Here is a 17,087-nt window from a genome sequence, read left to right as displayed (position 1 = left end):
TAATAATCTCATGCCTTTTTCAGTTTCTAAAAGATAGAAAAATATTATTTTCCTTAAGGACAGCATGGAAAATATTGGTTTTGGAGGTACAAGAAAAAAATGAACTTGAAGGGAGGGAAAATATTCTCAAAATATTTTTAAAGGTTTGGGATAAAATTGAAAATTTAATAATGAAATTATAATGTGTAGTTTTCTCAAGCTATTAATAGTGTATCAGAGATTTAGAAACCATTACCAGAAGATTTTTCTTTCCATATAATTCTCTTACCAGTAAGTAGAAGTCATTAAATAAAATGAGCAAGCTCATATCACAGGAACATGTCCAAAGTCACTCTTCCATGTAACTGTCAAGATTTTGCCAAAAGCCACTTTCTTATATTTTTCACTTTCTTCATAAATAATCTAGGGTTGTAATAATTGCATATCATTGCTCTCTTTTGAGAAAACTAATAAAAATTACCAACAATACAGATTTTTAATAATTGTTTGCTTTTTTAAATGATTTGTTTTTTAAAAGACAAAGTCAGCCACTCAGTTTATCTACAGAATGTCAGATTGGTAATAAAAATGCAAATGTTCAGTTACTTTTAACCATTTTGGTTTTCTTGATCTGTTTCCTATGATTTGTAATTATTTTCATAAGACCGCTGGCTGAAATTCTAGTTCAATGAAGAACGCGAATAGGGAGAGAATTTTATACATACATATATAAAATGTAAAATTATTTTTAAGAACAAAACTTATTTTTAAAAAACACATCTAAAACCTAACATCTCTTTAAAAATTATGTTTGGGGGCTTCCTAAATTGTTTAAAAGATCAGTATGAAGAATTCTTGTAAACAGTTCTCACCGAGTCTGTGTCCTTTTAACTTAAAAAGGCTTTATATAATAATTGCTCTGTAAATATCAGAATTTTTTATATATTGTGCTGTGTACACAAAGAAGCCGACAAATGGCTTATCTTGTACTTATCAACTTGTTTATTTTTATGCCTCCAAAAAGCCATATTTTTTTTTACAAGAGCAGCTGCTACTTTGTAAATATTTTAATGGCTTCTGTTAAGTAGAGCTGTCATTTTTGCAAACAATATTATAAAAGATTTTCATTCTTCCATGTGATTGCATATCTTGAAATGTGTTTTACCCTGAAAATCCTTTGGAGATTTTAGACTGGAAAGGATATCTCCTTAGAATGCACAAGGCCAACAAAAGAATAGCTAGATTTAAAGAATAATGTATAAGATCACCAGGGAAATAGTGCCATTTATTTCAGAAGACAAATGTATAAAAGCAGTAAGTTCTCTTAGCTCACTTCTTTTTCTTTGGGCTATTTGAAGAAATGGAACAGTATTGGCTTTGAGCCAGACATACCAGATATGAACCTCGATTCTTTTGCTCCTTAATAGAGATTAGCAGACATTTGGTCCTGTCCAAACTGTCCATTGAGACATTTGGTCCACACCAAAAAGTCCTTGAAATTCGTCCCCATCAAAAACATTCGTGAGCATATTTGGTTCATGCCAAATGGTACTGGAGATTTGGCACTGTCAAAGATGCCCACGCTTAGAAAACACCTCTGGGTTCAAACAGCTCATAATGTTTGTTTATGCTTTTGGTTTACAAAATTAGTACATTAAAAATACCACCATGGCCCTGGCTGGTTAGCTCAGTTGGTTGGAGCATAGTCCTGATAGCGAAGGTTGTGGGTTCGATCCCCAATCAAGGCACATAACAAGAATCAACCAATGAATGCATAAAAAGGTGTAACAACAGATCTCTCTCTTTCTCTCTCCAATAAAAAAAATATGATCATGTTTTATTAGTCCAATAATCCAATAGTTGTGGCTGTATTGCCAATAATACCCCTTCTTGCCTTGGTAGCCTAGCTGGTAATGGCACATGGGGTTAGGTAGATAGGTCTGGATTCAAATACTGCAGAAGAGAAGGATTTATATTGCTATGCATATTGCATAGCAAGAATCCTACAGTTAGAGAAATGCATAGGGGATGACAAGTTGAGGATGGGATCTCACAATGCATGGTGTATTAATATGTCACTGCATTTGGTGGGATATGTCTGGGTCATTCAATAAGGGTGGAATTTGGAAGAAGGAACTAGGTCAAGCTGCCAAGTAAAAGGGATGGTGAACGTGTTGATGTAAACATTTTACAGACCATCCTATTTGTTCAGGAGTGAGAACGGGTGTGGCTCTCCTGCCACATTGCAGTCATGTATAACAACCACAATGAGGGGTTATGTGGGTATCTATTAAACATCCCATCACCCAGGGTTAATGGATGATGTTTCCCTTGAATCAATGTCCTACAGAGATATAATTGCAGTAGAAGGCAGGGAGCATCTGGACATTATTGGAGAGGGTTTCAGTGGATGTGACCTCCACACTTACCTGCCAGTCGGCAGGGACCACCACACCCTTGGCTGGTTCCACCTACTGGCTGATCCAGTCCTGCCTAACTGGATGTCAAATCCATAAGACATTAGTGAGGTTTCTCCTATCAATAAACCAGCAACCATTGGGCAGATGGCTACAAAAGAAAAATAGCAACCCTTCTTTTGCTTGGCAATATAACATCTTTACTTGAAAATCATGGCGGAATATGGCAGAAGTAGGATACTCACCAAAAAAAAAAAAAAAGCCAATGCTACATCACAATGGTTTTTGTTACCATTTCCATTCCTTTAACAGAGGTAGGAATAAAAGTACTAAGAGAGGAGAATCTGCACTGCCCAATGTACAACTAGTTAGGATGCGGATAACATTACAGTCATTAAAGATGTGACAGGAAAACATCAGCACTATGTTGATATTGATGGGGTAGTAAGGAAAACACTGAATAGGTTAAAATGACATGCAGAAAAGAAACAAATGCAGCACCATCACAGTTACTTCAAAGAACTCTCTGTGATATTCATGATGAAGAGGTCCTGTTAATGCTACCAGAAAGAAACTTATTAAAGATGCAAGTAAATAGAATTCAAAACAGTCACAATCTCCAAACCCAGGTTCACTGCATTAAATTCAATTCCAGCAGAGTATAAAATGACCAGACATGGAAAACCATTTCTTATGGTTTTCCAGTGCTCAAGATGATGAAAGAATTCTTATTCACACAATATATAACAATGTTAGATACTTAAGTGTTAGTACCACATTATTCAGTGATGGCACCAAGCCAGTTCACTCGGTTATTTATTGTCTATGATGTAGTGTTGGGCTATATTATGCCATTGATTTATGCACTAACAATGGAAAGGCAAGAAGAAACTTACAGATATATAGAGTGTCCCAAAACATGTATACACACTTAACGGCTAATAGTTCAATTGATGTTTCTTTCTTTTCAGATTTAAACCATTGGAACTAATAATTATTCAAAGTGTATATACATTTTTGGGGACATCCTGTATATATACATACATATACACACATATGAGAAAGTACTTACATTTGCATGGGAAAAATTTCGACATTAATCCTTCATTATGTAGGATGGATTTCATAATTGCAAATATGAATGCAAGCCAACCCACTTCTAACAGATTCACACAAAAAAGGATGCTTGCTTCACTTTTTAAAAACGTTTTTATTAATATTTTTTTTAAGAGAGAGGAAGGGAGAGGGACAGAGAGATAGAAACATCAATGATGAGAGAGAAAAATCATCAATTGGCCGCCTCCTGCACAATCCCTACTGGGGATTAAGCCCACAACCCAGGCATGTGTGCTGACCGGGAATCAAACCCATGACCTTTTGGTTCCTGGGTCGATGCTCAACTGCTGAGCCACACCAGCTGGGCGCTTGTTTCACTTTTCACAATCATTGTAGTGAAAAAATATCCTCTTTGGGTCTAACACATGAGTATATGACAACGGAAAGTAGCACCCATAAGTGTGCATCTAGGTTGTTTGGACTTCCATTTGTGCCTCTGAAATATGTAAATGAGGGTTAGGGATTGAGAACCTACTTGAGGAAACAATGACTGAAAATTTTCCTAACCTAGTTAAGGGAAAAAGTCACGTAAGTCCAAGAAACACAGGGAGTCCCAAAAAAGATGAACCCAAAGAGGCCCACACCAAGACACATCATAATTAAAATTGCAAAGGTTAAAGGTAAAGAGAGAATCTTAAGAGCAGCAAGAAACTGATAGTTATCTACAAAGGACTTCCCATAAGACTGTCAGGTGACTTCTCAATAGAAACATTTCAGGCCAGAAGGAATTGGCATGAAATAGTCAAAGTGATGAAAAGCAAGAACCTACAACCAAGACTACTTACTCATAGCAAGGCTATATTTAAAATTGAAGGCAAAATAAAGAGCTTCCCAGACAGAAATGAGCTAAAGAAGTTCATTACCACCAAACCAATATTGCAAGAAATGTTAAAGGGCCTTAAAAGGAAAACAAATTGAGGGGATAGGTATAAAGAATAAAATGGTAATAAATATGTACCTATCAGTAATCACTTTAAATGTGAACAAATTATATGCTCCAATCAAAAGATATAGGGTAGCTGAATGGATAAGAAAACAACCCCATATATATGCTGTCCACAAGAGACCCACCTCAGAACAAAAGATACACTATGAATAGTCAAGTTAGAAATGAATTTTTTAAATGTGAATTCAAAAAACATTCATTATTTAATTATCAGAAACCCCTGGTTGAACTAAATATCAGAATGACAAAAGTAATAGGGGGTGTGACTATAGGTTTTCCACTGTGCACTACACAGTAAATTGCCAATTTTTTTTTAATTTTTTTTTTTTTTTTACGTTTCATTGGGGCATATAAAAGCTTTCCTGTAATCATACTCATAAGGGAGTTAGCAGCAACTGTATCTGTATTTGACTCATGTCTTATCATTTTTTAACAGAACTCCTGGGACCTTTAGACAGAGGGGATATGCTAAATGAAGCATTTGTTGGCCTATCTTTAACACGTCAAGGAGAAGACACATTTCCAGAAAAACTCTCTCCCTTTTGTTCAATCCACAGACATATTAATCAACAAAGAACACTGAATGTCTCTTCTAGCAGGTAAAAATACGTTGAACTAAGAAAATTGCTGCATAAAGTATTTAATATTAAACAATTTAAACATTCCCTGTTTAAATGCAAACTGAGAGTTAAGAAATGAAATTTCAGAATGTCAAAGGGAAAAATGTACATTTTCTCACATCTAAGACTTTGCAGTATTTTGGTCATGCAAGAGCAGGCAAGATGGACACAAAAGTGAATGTTCTTAGAAAAGATACTGTTAGAATTAATGTTATTTAAGGCCAAAATAAAATTAATGTATTGAATTGTTTGTATTCTGTTGTTAAATTTTAGGACTGTTAGATTAGATTAAGATATTAATTTTGAATACTTAATGTAAATTATAATTTGTATGTTATACTTATGCAAGCTAGCCATTAGTTTTTGAAATCTGATGATAATTTAATATCTATTCAGCTTGCCACATTAGGTTATTAAGAAAATAAACATAAGGATAAATGTGAAATTAAAAACACTAGATAAAGTAATAGTGTTACTTATAATGAAAATAATAATATGATGATGATGACCATACTCTGAAGCAAAGGTCAGCAAACTTTTTGTGTAAAAGGCAATATATTATGTTTGTAGGCCATACAAACTCTCACAACTACTTGTAACAGCCACAAAAATATATATATATATATATATATATATATATATATATATATATATATATATATATATATAAATGAGATTGGCTGTTACAGTAAAACTTTATTTACAAAGCAGGAAGTGGGCAGGAATTGTAGCTTGGTCTGTAATTTATACAGCTGCCCTTAAAGATCCCAACTCTATGCAATAATTATGAAGAGACCACATTTTTCATATATATCATATGTGATAGATATCTATATGGGATCTATATCATATGAAATACATGATATATGGCAATCTGTGATGTTCTAGGAGATTGCGCCCATCCTACCACCACCCGAAGCTAGTTCAAAACCTTATAGTTTTTGTAAAGGATGACAGGCTTCGTGAAAACCAATAGCTGACTTGACTTGGAGCTTAAGACTGGAAAAACTCAATCCAGCAGCATTGTCAATAAAAATAGCAAACTCACCATCAGTAAAAGTAACAAACTTTTTTCTTTATATATATATAGAAATATATATATTATATATTAATATATACATTAATATATATATTAATATTGATTTCAGAGAGGAAGGGAAAGGGAGAGATAGAAACATCAATGATGAGAGAGAATCATTGATTGGCTGCCTCCTGCACACCCCCCTACTGGGGATCGAGCCTGCAACCCAGGCATGTGCCCTTGAATGGAATAGAAACCAGGACCCTTCAGTCCACAGGCCAATGAGAGATCAGACACTGGGTTTTGGTGTTTTTTCCATTCTATTTACAATTATTTTGAATTTTTGACAGCCTATCTTCAAGTCATGACAGAAGTGTGGTTTTCATGAAGTTTCATTTCTCCCTTTATTCTGTTTTGTACTGTTTATATATTCTGTTTTGTACTGTTTATAGAGGAAGTATTGGGAGATGAAAAGGAAGGCAGCCACTATTAATATCTTCAGCTACCTGGAAATCCTTCCTCAATTTACTTTTTAATAAAAACAATTTTACTGAGATATAATTTACATATGCCATAAAATTCACCCATTTTAATTATACAATTCAGTGATGAATGGTAAATTTATAAAATTTGCAACTACTACCACAGTGTGGTTTTAGAACATTTCCATCACCCCATATACGTAGTTCCCTTGTGCCAATTTCTAGTCAATTCCCACTCCCGTCTCCAGCCAAGACAATCATTGGTATGCTTTCTGTCTTAGAGAAATTTTATATAAATGAAAAATTATACAATCTGGAAATTTTATATAAATGGAGTCCACAATTTTGTATGTGTGTATGTCAGGCTTCTTTCACTTAGCATTATATTTTGGAGGTTTATACATGTCACATCATGTAGTTTATTCCTTTTTAATTGCTGAGTAGTATGATATTGCATTGGTATAATAACACATTTTGTATACCCACTAATCAGCTGATTGATATTTGAATTATTTCCAGGTTTTGGCTACTATGAATAATGTTGCTATAAATATTCACATATAAGTGTATAGTTTTATGTTTTGTTTCCCTTGGGCAGATGTCTAAGAGAGAAAATGCTGGGTTATATTGTAAGTTTATATTGTTAGTTTTAAGAAACTGCCCAATTGTTTTTCCAAAGTGATTGTATCATTTTACATACCCACCAACAATGTATGAGGGCTCCAGTTTCTTTACATCCTCACTGATGCTTGATATTGTCAGTCTTTTATAACCATTCTAGTTGGTGTAGAGTGGTATCTCATTATGATTTTAATTGTATTTCCCGAATGACTAATGATGTTGAGCATTTTTATGTGATGATTAGCCTTTAGTATATCTTCTTTGGTGAAGTATTTATTCAAAACTTTTGTCCATTTTTTATTGAGTTGTCTTCTTCTTATTCAATTATAAGAGATCCTTATATATTCTGAACATAAGTCCTTTATCAGATATACAATTTATAAATAATTTCTCCAAGTCTGTGGCTTGCCCTTTTATTTCTAACAATGCCTTTTGACATGCAAAATTTTATTTTGTCAAAGCCCAATTTAGCTATTTTTTCTTTCATTGATTGTGCTTTTTGTGTTATATATAAATATTCTTTTTCTAACCTAAAGACACAAAATTTGTCTCTTGTTTTCTCCTAGAAGTTTTAGTAGTTTGAGTCTATTTTGAGTTCATTTTTGTGTGTAATGTGATATAAGCATCTAAGTTCATTATTTTGTTCATGGAAATCCAATTTTCCCAGTACCATTTATTGAAAAACTCATTTCCCCCACTGAATTGCTGTGGCATCTTTGTCAAAAAATCAATTGGCCATAAGTGGAACGGCTTATTTCTGGATCTGCCATTCTGTTCCATTTATTTATGTCCTTACACCAACAAGAGCCTAGACTTTGCTCTATGGAAGGCTGTACTGAACCAGAGTCTCACAAAATACATCATAATACCACAAAAATCCAGTCGGAGAAAGATAAATATCACATGATCTCACTCATATGTGGGATATAATGATCAACATAATTTGATGAACAAGATTAGATCCAGAGACAAATGGCAGGGAAGGTGGGGGGTTAGAGAACAACCAAAGGGCTTGTATGCATGCATATTAGCATAACCAATGGACACAGACACTGGGGCTGTGGGGGCATGCCCGAGGTGGGAATGGCTGAGGGGGGGGGTCAATCAGGGAAAAAGGAGACATATGTAATCGTTTAGACAATAAATAAAAATAAATAAATAAACAGTAGAAAGATGAATAGTTCCATACAAAGTTACTACAAAGTAACAGAAAATGAAAACCTACACATATCAATTGAGGAAAATTCTACCCCCACCCCAAAAAAACCACCACCATGAAGTAGGAAAATACTGCAACAACACTGGAAGCAAAATTAAATATAACAAGCAACTGGGTACATGGAAATGCCTCTGACTTAGAAGACAAAAAACTAAGAGGAGGAGAAGGATGTGGATGGTGGGAGGGAGGAAGCAATGGAGGAAGTTCATTGAACTCAAGAAAGAAAAGGAAGAAGAAGACAATATTACCTCAGAAATGAAAAATAAATTACAAGGCATCCAAATGAGAATAAAGTCAAAATAAAATTTAATAAAAGGCACTGGAAATGCAGAAAACAAGTGAATGAAAAGGAGATAAAGAGAGAAGTAAAAAAAAATGTCAGGGAGAAAGTACAGTAAGTCCTCACTTAATATCAATAATAGGTTCTTGGAAACTGCCACTTTTAAGTGAAAAAACATATAATAAAACCAGTTTTACCATAGACTGACATAAAAAAGAGTTAAGTTCCTATAGCATGTTTCTGAGCACAAAAACATCACCAAATTTCTAAATAAAGACCCAAACACTTCTAATATTAAACACTTAAATAAATGTGAGTTAAACATACATTTATGAAAGATTAACTAAAACAAGTAAGATAATTGTTTTCCAACCTACTGATTCTAGTTCAGGGTCGCAGGTGACTAAAGCCTATCCTGGCAGCTCAGGGTGAAAGGCAGGAACCCGCCTGGACAGGACACCCTTCCCTCGCAGAGCACACTCACACACTCACTCACACTCACTCATACTGGGACAATTTAGACATGTCAGTTACCTTACGTGCACATTATCTGGGATGTGGGAGGAAACCAGAGTACCCAGAAAAAAACCCACCCAGACATAAGGAGAAAGTGCAAACTCCATACAAACAGTGGCCCCACTCATGAATCAGTTTTTCTCTCATTACAAAACAATGTTGAACTAATCAATGTTATTCAAGGGCCTGCTGTAATAGAATGGGAGATAAGGCAAAGAAGCAACGGGATTTGAATTATTTGATTCTTTGAAGAAGAAAAATGAAACAATGGAACAGAATATTTAAAACTACAATCCTGGAAAATGTTTCTGAAATACATTTTTTTAAAAAACATATTTGATCTACATACTGCCATTTGTGACAACATGGATGATCTTGAAAATATCATGCTAAGCGAAGTAAGTCAGACAGGAAAAGTTAACCCTTTGCACTCGCTTGCTTTTTTCTCGATTCCTTTATTGTACTCGGGATTTAATTTTTTAAATACCCCAGATTTTACAAAGCGCGGCAGTAGAATAAAAAACTGGAGTTTCTTTTCATACAAACTTATTTATTTGGATTTTTTATATTTCAAATTATTGATACATTCAATACAATTCGACATACGAGCTGCTACCGATGCTAACCGTGTCAAGTCACACTCGACATCCGAGTGCAAAAGGTTAAGAACCGTATTATTTCACTCATGTGGGATATAAAACAAAGCAACAAATGAACAAACAAGAAAAACAAAAATTCATAGACACAAATAACAGTATGGTGGTTACTAGAGGGAAGGGGGGTTGGGGTGTTAGAGATAAGGGGGGCAAATATATGGTGATGGAAGAAGACCTGATTTGGGGTGATAGGCACACAATGCAATATACATATGATGTATCGTAGAATTCTACACTTGAAACCTATATAATTTTAGTAACCAATGTCATCTCAATTAATGTGATTAAGAAATAAAAATGCTATTTTGTAACCGTTAAAAAAGGAAAAAGAAAGATTATACAGGTACCTGAGAATAATTATCCTATATAATAAAAAAATATGCTAAGTGTCCAGTCATCCGTTCAACCAATCAAAGCGTAATATGCTAATGATATGCTAAGACCGCTCAACAGCTTGCTATGATGTGCACTGACCACCAGGGGGCAGATGCTCTGACCAGTAGGTTAGCTTGCTGCTGGGGTCTGGCCGATCAGGACTGAGCGAGATGGGCTGGACATGCCCTAGAGCCCTCCCGCGGTCCCTCCCCGGCCCCAATCCTGCACCGGTGGGGTCCCTTGGCCTGGCCTGCACCCTTTCAGAATCCAGGACCCCTCAGGAGTTGTCAGAGAGCCGGTCTCAGCCTGATCCCGCAGGCCAGGCCGAGGGACCCCACTGGTGCACAAATTCGTGCACCGGGCCTCTAGTATTAGAATAATTGGTTCTAAGACATAACCTAACAAAGTTCTTAGATTCCACTGATTAATTTTAAACATCTTCATGGCCTCCTGGTAAAAGATCAAGTAACTTACAAAAGCAGAAGAATTAAACTGGCATTAACCTTTTCAAAAGTGGAGCTGCAATTTTTAAAAACTCCAAGAAAGTGTGAACCAGCTCCGAGTACCAAGGCTAAAGGAAAACATTTTTCCTAAACCTTCTTGAGGAATGTACTAGAGGAAGAGTTTCACCCAACCATGATGACTCAGAAAAAAAACAGCAAAGGACTGATTATAAACGTTTCAATACATATAAACAGTAAATCAGTATGAAAGACTCGTGTACAGATACTGTATGTTGTGTTTAAGTACAAATGATACAGCTTAAAAATGGGAGGAGTACAGAGAGTGAAAGAGAAAAGCAGAATATGCTCACCAATTATTGTATGCAGGTGGGAGTTAAAAATGCCAATAAACAAATCACCTAATAAAAAGTTAAGAAAAGAGCATTAGAAACGAGACTTAGGACAAAGGTAACCACTAAAATAAAACTACAAACCTTCCTAAATACCACTTCTAAAAATAAAAAAGAGCAAAGGAAACACATACACACTTCATAAAGAAACAAGCAAATATAACCAAATTCACATAATTATAAATATTCAGACAGACTTGGGACCAAGAATTTCAGTCATACGCCTGTCTGGTATATCTCAGTGGTTGAGCATTGACCCATGAACCAGGAGGTCACTGTTCTATTCCCCATCAGGGCATGTGCCTGGGTGTTGGGCTCAATCCCCAGTAGGGGGCATGCAGGAGGCAGCCAATCAATGATTCTCTCTCGCATTGATGTTTCTATCTCTCTCTCTCCCCCCTTCCACTCTCTGAAATCAATAAAAAGGTTTTTTAAAAGAATATCAGTCATATCAATGAGAATAAATGAACTTGCATTTATTAAAATATTTTTAATTTGCTCACAAACCAAGATCCAGCTATGTACTGTATATAAGAGATACATCTAAAATTAATTGATTCTAAAAATAAAGAGATGGGAAAAAGATATTCCAGACAAATGAAAATTAGAAACCAACAATGGAAATCTTGGTTGCAGAGAGAATAGAATTCAAGTTCCAAAGCATTAAATATGTGGCCATCCAAGTTTCATAACTAAAATATAATATTTACAAATATGTATGCACCAAATAACACAGAAACCACCTCTATGAAGGAAAACCTACAGGAAATGCAAGAAGACAGATACACACTAATAATAGGAGACTTTAACTCATTATTCTTATTATAGACTAGAAGCCCGGTGCACGAAATTCGTGCACGATGGGGAGTTGTCCCTCAGCCCAGCCTGTACCCTCTCTAATCTGGGACTCCTGGAGGGATGTCCAACTGCCCATTTAGGCCCGATCCTGGTGGGGCCTAAACGGTCAGTCGGACATCCCTCTCACAATCCAGGACTGCTGGCTCCCAACTGCTTGCCTGCCTGCCTTCCTGATTGCCCCTAACCACTTCTGCCTGCCAGCCTGATCACCCCCTAACCACTCTGCTGCCAGCCTGGTTGATGCTTAACTGCTCCCCTGACAGCCTGTTTGCCCCCAACTTCCCTCCTCTGCCAGCCTGGTCACCCCTAACTGCCCTCTCCTGCAGGGTTGATCACCTCCAACTGCCCTCTCTTGCAAACCTGGTCCCTCTCAACTGCCCTCCCTTGCAGGCCTGGTCCCTCACAACTGCCCTCCCTTGCAGGCCAGGTGCCTCCCAACTGCCCTCTCCTGCTAGCCATCTTGTGGTGGCCATCTTGTGTCCACATGGGGGCAGGATCTTTGACCACATGGGGGCAGCTATATTGTGTGTTGCAGTGATGATCAATCTGCATAGTACTCTTTTATTAGATAGGATAGAGGCCTGGTGCACGGGTGGGGGCCAGCTGGTTTGCCCTGAAGGGTATCACAGATAAGGGTGGGGGTTCCCTTGGGGTGTGGGGCGGCCTGAGCGAGGGGCCTGTGGTGGTTTGCAGGCTGGCCACGCCCCTTGGCAACCCAAGCAGAGGCCCTGGTATCTGGAATTTATTTTCCTTCTACAATTGAAACTTTGTAGCCTGGAGTGGAGCCAAGCCTGGGGCTCCGGCAGCCATTTCTGTGGCAGTTAATACACCTTCTACAATTGAAACTTTGTAGCCTTAAGCGGGTGGGCCCGGCCAGGGTGTGCGGAAAGCTTTGCTTCCCCTGTTGCCGCCAGCAACCCTGGCCTGCTCTCTCAAGCTCCATTCTGCTGCCATTTGTTTGAATTTGTTTACCTTCTATAATTGAAACTTTGTAGCTTGAGTGGAGGCTTAGGCCTGCAACGGCTATGGAAAGCTTGGCTTCCTCTGTTACCTGGGAAACCTTGATCTCTGTGGCTGTAGCCATCTTGGATTGGGGTCAATTTGCATACTCGCCCTGATTGGCTGGTGGGCGTGGCTTGGCTGGTGGGCGTGGCTTATGTAGTGGAGTGATGGTTAATTTGCATATTACCATTTTATTAGAGACGATTCTGATGATGGCAAATAAATTTTCTTCTCAAAAACCTGTGTAATACTCACCAAAAGTGATCATATGTCAGGTGTCACAAAGATAGCGCTAAGTTTCTTAAGAAGGAACTATTTCAAACTCTCTGATCACAAAGCAGTACAAGTAGAAATGTTTAACAAGAAACAAAATGACCTTCTTCCTAGAAGTTTTAAAACCTTCTAGTAAACAACTCTTGGGTGAATGAGGAAACTATAACATGAAACTTCTAAAAAATAATTATAATAAAAACTATATATAAGATCTATGGGGCATATTTAAAGTAATGATCAGAGTAAAAGTGATAACACTGAATACCTTTATCAGAAAAAATAAAATAAATTAACTAATTCTAATTCAGTAATTCTAAAAAATAACAAGAAACTAAACCAAAGTTAGTCAAAAGGAAGGAAATAATAAAGATAAAAGGAGAAACTAATGAGCAGAGTGGAGGTTGAGAAACTTTCCCAAATATCTAGAGTAAATATTTTGGGCTTGTGAGCCTTATGCAATTACTCAACTCTGTTGTAGCACAAAAGCAGCTATTTTCAATACATAAGTTAATTTAGTTAAGGGTGTGTCTGCTTTTGCTCACTTTTATATCCACATCATCCAACCCAGTACCAACCACAGTGAGCATTCAACAAATAAATATTCCATCCATAAATGAATGAATGAACCATAAAATATCAGCCTACTCTATAAAATGTTCTCTTAATTTTAAATCCTTCCCAATGACATTCTTCATATGCTTACAAGTCACAAAGTGAAATTTTAATTTCTGGGTAGCCCATAATATAGTAAACTATATTCATTTAAACTAAATACAATGCAGAAAACAACTGAAAACTGGTTTTGAATAGATTGTACTGCACTTAAGTTTATAAACTAACTTTCCAGAATATAAACCAAATGAGGGTAGAAATGTTTGCATTTTTATTATTCACTACTGTGACCTCCAGGACTTAGAAAAGTGCCAAGTATGTAACAGAAGCTTCATAAACATTTATTTAATAAGTAAATTTTTATGTTATAAGAATATATAGGATATAAGAATATATAGCCGAGTTCCTTCCTTGTTACAGCAACATAGTATTCCATTTGCAACAGCATGGATGGAACTGGAGACCATTAGGCTAAGTGAAATAAGCCAGTCAAAGATAAATATCACATGATCTCACTCATTTGTGGAATATAATGAACAACAAACTGATGAACAAAAACAGATTCAGAGACAAAGAAGCATCGATCAGACCGTCAAACTTCAGAGGGAAGGTAGGGGAGGGTGGGGGTAAGGAGGAGAGATCAACCAAAGGACTTGTATGCATGCATATAAGCATAACCAATGGACACAGACAACGGGGGTGGGGAGGTGGGGGGGTGAGGGGGGTAAGGGCATGAGTGGGGGGAGGGGGGAGGGGCAAGGGGGGATAAGGACACATAAGTAATACCTTAATCAATAAATTTTTAAAAAGAATATATAGCTGATACTTAGTATGTAGACATTTTAGATATATAAAAGAATCAGGCACTTCCAAATTTAAAGCAATTACAACACCTAGGGTATAAATAAAGTAGGATTTCTTTTTTAAAATCACCATTATGTGAATTAACTAAGACTTTAATACTTTCTGTCACTAATATTATTACTCAAATTTTTTGTTTTCATATTTTCTATGTGGCTAAGACAACCACTATTTAAATGGTTGTTTTTCATATTTTTGACCTAGTCATTTAAAAAGATTACAGAGCCCTAGCTGGTTTGGCTCAGGGGATAGTCGGCCTGCGGACTGAAGGATCCCGGGTTCGATTCCAGTCAAGGGCACATGCCCGGGTTGCGGGCTCCATCCCCAGTAGGAGGCGTGCAGGAGGCAGCTGATCAATGATTCTCTCTCATCATTGATGTTTCTATCTTTCCCTCTCCCTTCCTCTCTGAAATCAATAAAAATATAAATAAAAATAAATAAGTAAATAAATAAAAAGATTACACAACTCAAAAATCACTTTAGAAGGAAAAAGAAACCACCATTCAGTGTGAAAACAGCATTGATCCTAGGACTAAAGTAAAAATACTTAACTGCTAAAAGTTATTTAATTTTGGATTAATATTATTTGATTCATATCGAAGCCACTTTCCTTTAACTTAGAATAAAAATATCCTTCTATTTAGAATCCTGATGTGTACCTATAAATATAATGGATGAAATTTTTCAGTATTTACATAAAAATGTTGTCAACAGAATGCCTAGCAATTTACCAGAAAAAAAAATTTACAGACTATAATTCATGAAGACTGTCTCAATACAACTGCTTCTGCCAACAGAAAACCTGACAGTCTGCCATCTCATTCGGCTCAGCCTCAGTGGACCTTGTTTATTCCTCTCAGCCCTGTAACTCTTGTTAACCTGGCATAAAAGGAAAACGTATCGCATATGTCTAGGAAGTTCAGTTCTGCATCTTAAACTGAAATAAATGTGGAAGGTACGGAGGATTTCCAGAACTGGTTAAATTCATATTATTCCCACGTAGGTGTGTTATGTTTGCTGCCTATAAAACTAGAAACTAAGTAGAGACATCTTTTTCTAAGCCTCAGTATTTAACTAAAAACTAGCCAATCTTAAACATACTTCCAAAGAAGATAGACCATCTTAAGCGCTTTTAAACCAAAAATTAAAGGGTATCAGCAATTTGACAGCCTAGAGATGTTTACAGGTTTTCACTGAACTTCTAGCTATGTTTCAGAAAGCTGATCAAGATAATGTGAGAAAGAAAATGGGAGCTGAAAAACAAAAAGAAGATTTCCATTTCCTCTCAGCCTAATCTGGTCTCCTATGAATTTTCTTATTTTTGTTTTCTGGCCCACTAAGTAAATCCTATTGTGAAGAGAAGTTACATTTTGCTGTTGCTTTAATGTGTCTCAAGAAAAGCTCTGAGGAATTGAGCTGCTTTACAGATTCATAGCTCTCCCATGACATGGAAGTTCTCCAGTACTACAACTAGAAAATCCAAAACTCCAAAATTTATATATTCTAAGTGGCAGTGTTTGGGTCTGGAATGTACTCTTTTTATTAACTAAGCCAAATGAAAAACATGAAAGTATAATTTCATATACAAAGCCTTGTTAATATTATATATTTTGAAACCTTTATCCTTTGTTAGTGGAATTCATGTGATATGTACTATTTACATGGTATTTTTCTTCCACAAAACTCAGAGCATTCAAACTTCATAACTTTGCATTGAAAATATCATAAAATTTCAGCAATAAAACATCCTTATTTATTATCTAAAACTGTGGTTAAAGTCCTCATAATGTGAAATATTTTACCTGGAGAGTATTATGCTAAGTGAATGGTGAATCTCAGAGGGAAGGCAGGGGTGGGTGGTTGGGTGGATGAGAAGAGATTAATCAAAGAACTTATATGTATATATGCATAACCCATGGACACAGACAATTGTGTGGTGAAGGCCTGGGGTGGGGCAGGTGCAGGCTAGAAGGTATCAATGGGGGAAAAGAAGGGGACATCTGTAATACTTTCAACAATAAAGATTTAAAAAAAAAAGAACTACTTGTAAACTTAGTCTATACTCCCCAGTGAAGACTAGCATTTCTCTTAATTGTTAATTCATCAGTGCTTTCACTGCTTGTCAGCTATGTAAACAACCAACATATAATGCAGACAGATTTCAAAACAACTGAAAATTTTGCACAAAACAAAAAACTTGTTTCATGGCCCAGCTGGTGTGCCCAGTGGTTGAGCATCAGCCCATGCACCAGGAGGTCACTGGTTCAATTCCCCGTCAGGGCACTTGCCTGGGCTGTGGGTTACATCCCCAGTAGTCCCCAGCCAATCAGTGTTTCTATCTCTCTTTCCCTCTCCCTTTCTCTCTAAAATCAATACAAAC

General features: G+C 36.5%; 1 protein-coding gene across 5 annotated transcripts in view; it reads left to right on the top strand.

Annotated features, from left to right (window-relative positions):
• Positions 1 to 17,087, top strand: part of WDPCP (WD repeat containing planar cell polarity effector) — a 257,997-nt gene that overhangs the window by 223,930 nt on the left and 16,980 nt on the right. For all 5 annotated transcript variants that reach the window (XM_079792177.1, XM_079792175.1, XM_079792180.1 and 2 more), the window contains one exon: positions 4,895 to 5,057. In XM_079792177.1, coding sequence (XP_079648303.1) covers positions 4,895 to 5,057 — 163 coding nt within the window. The remainder of the gene's footprint in view (positions 1 to 4,894; positions 5,058 to 17,087) is intronic.

This window comes from Cnephaeus nilssonii (assembly GCF_951640355.1).
Source record: "Cnephaeus nilssonii genome assembly, chromosome: 15".
Lineage (NCBI taxonomy): Eukaryota > Metazoa > Chordata > Mammalia > Chiroptera > Vespertilionidae > Cnephaeus > Cnephaeus nilssonii.
The sequence above is the reverse complement of the archived record's forward strand: the minus strand, read 5'-3'. Positions and strand labels throughout refer to the sequence as shown.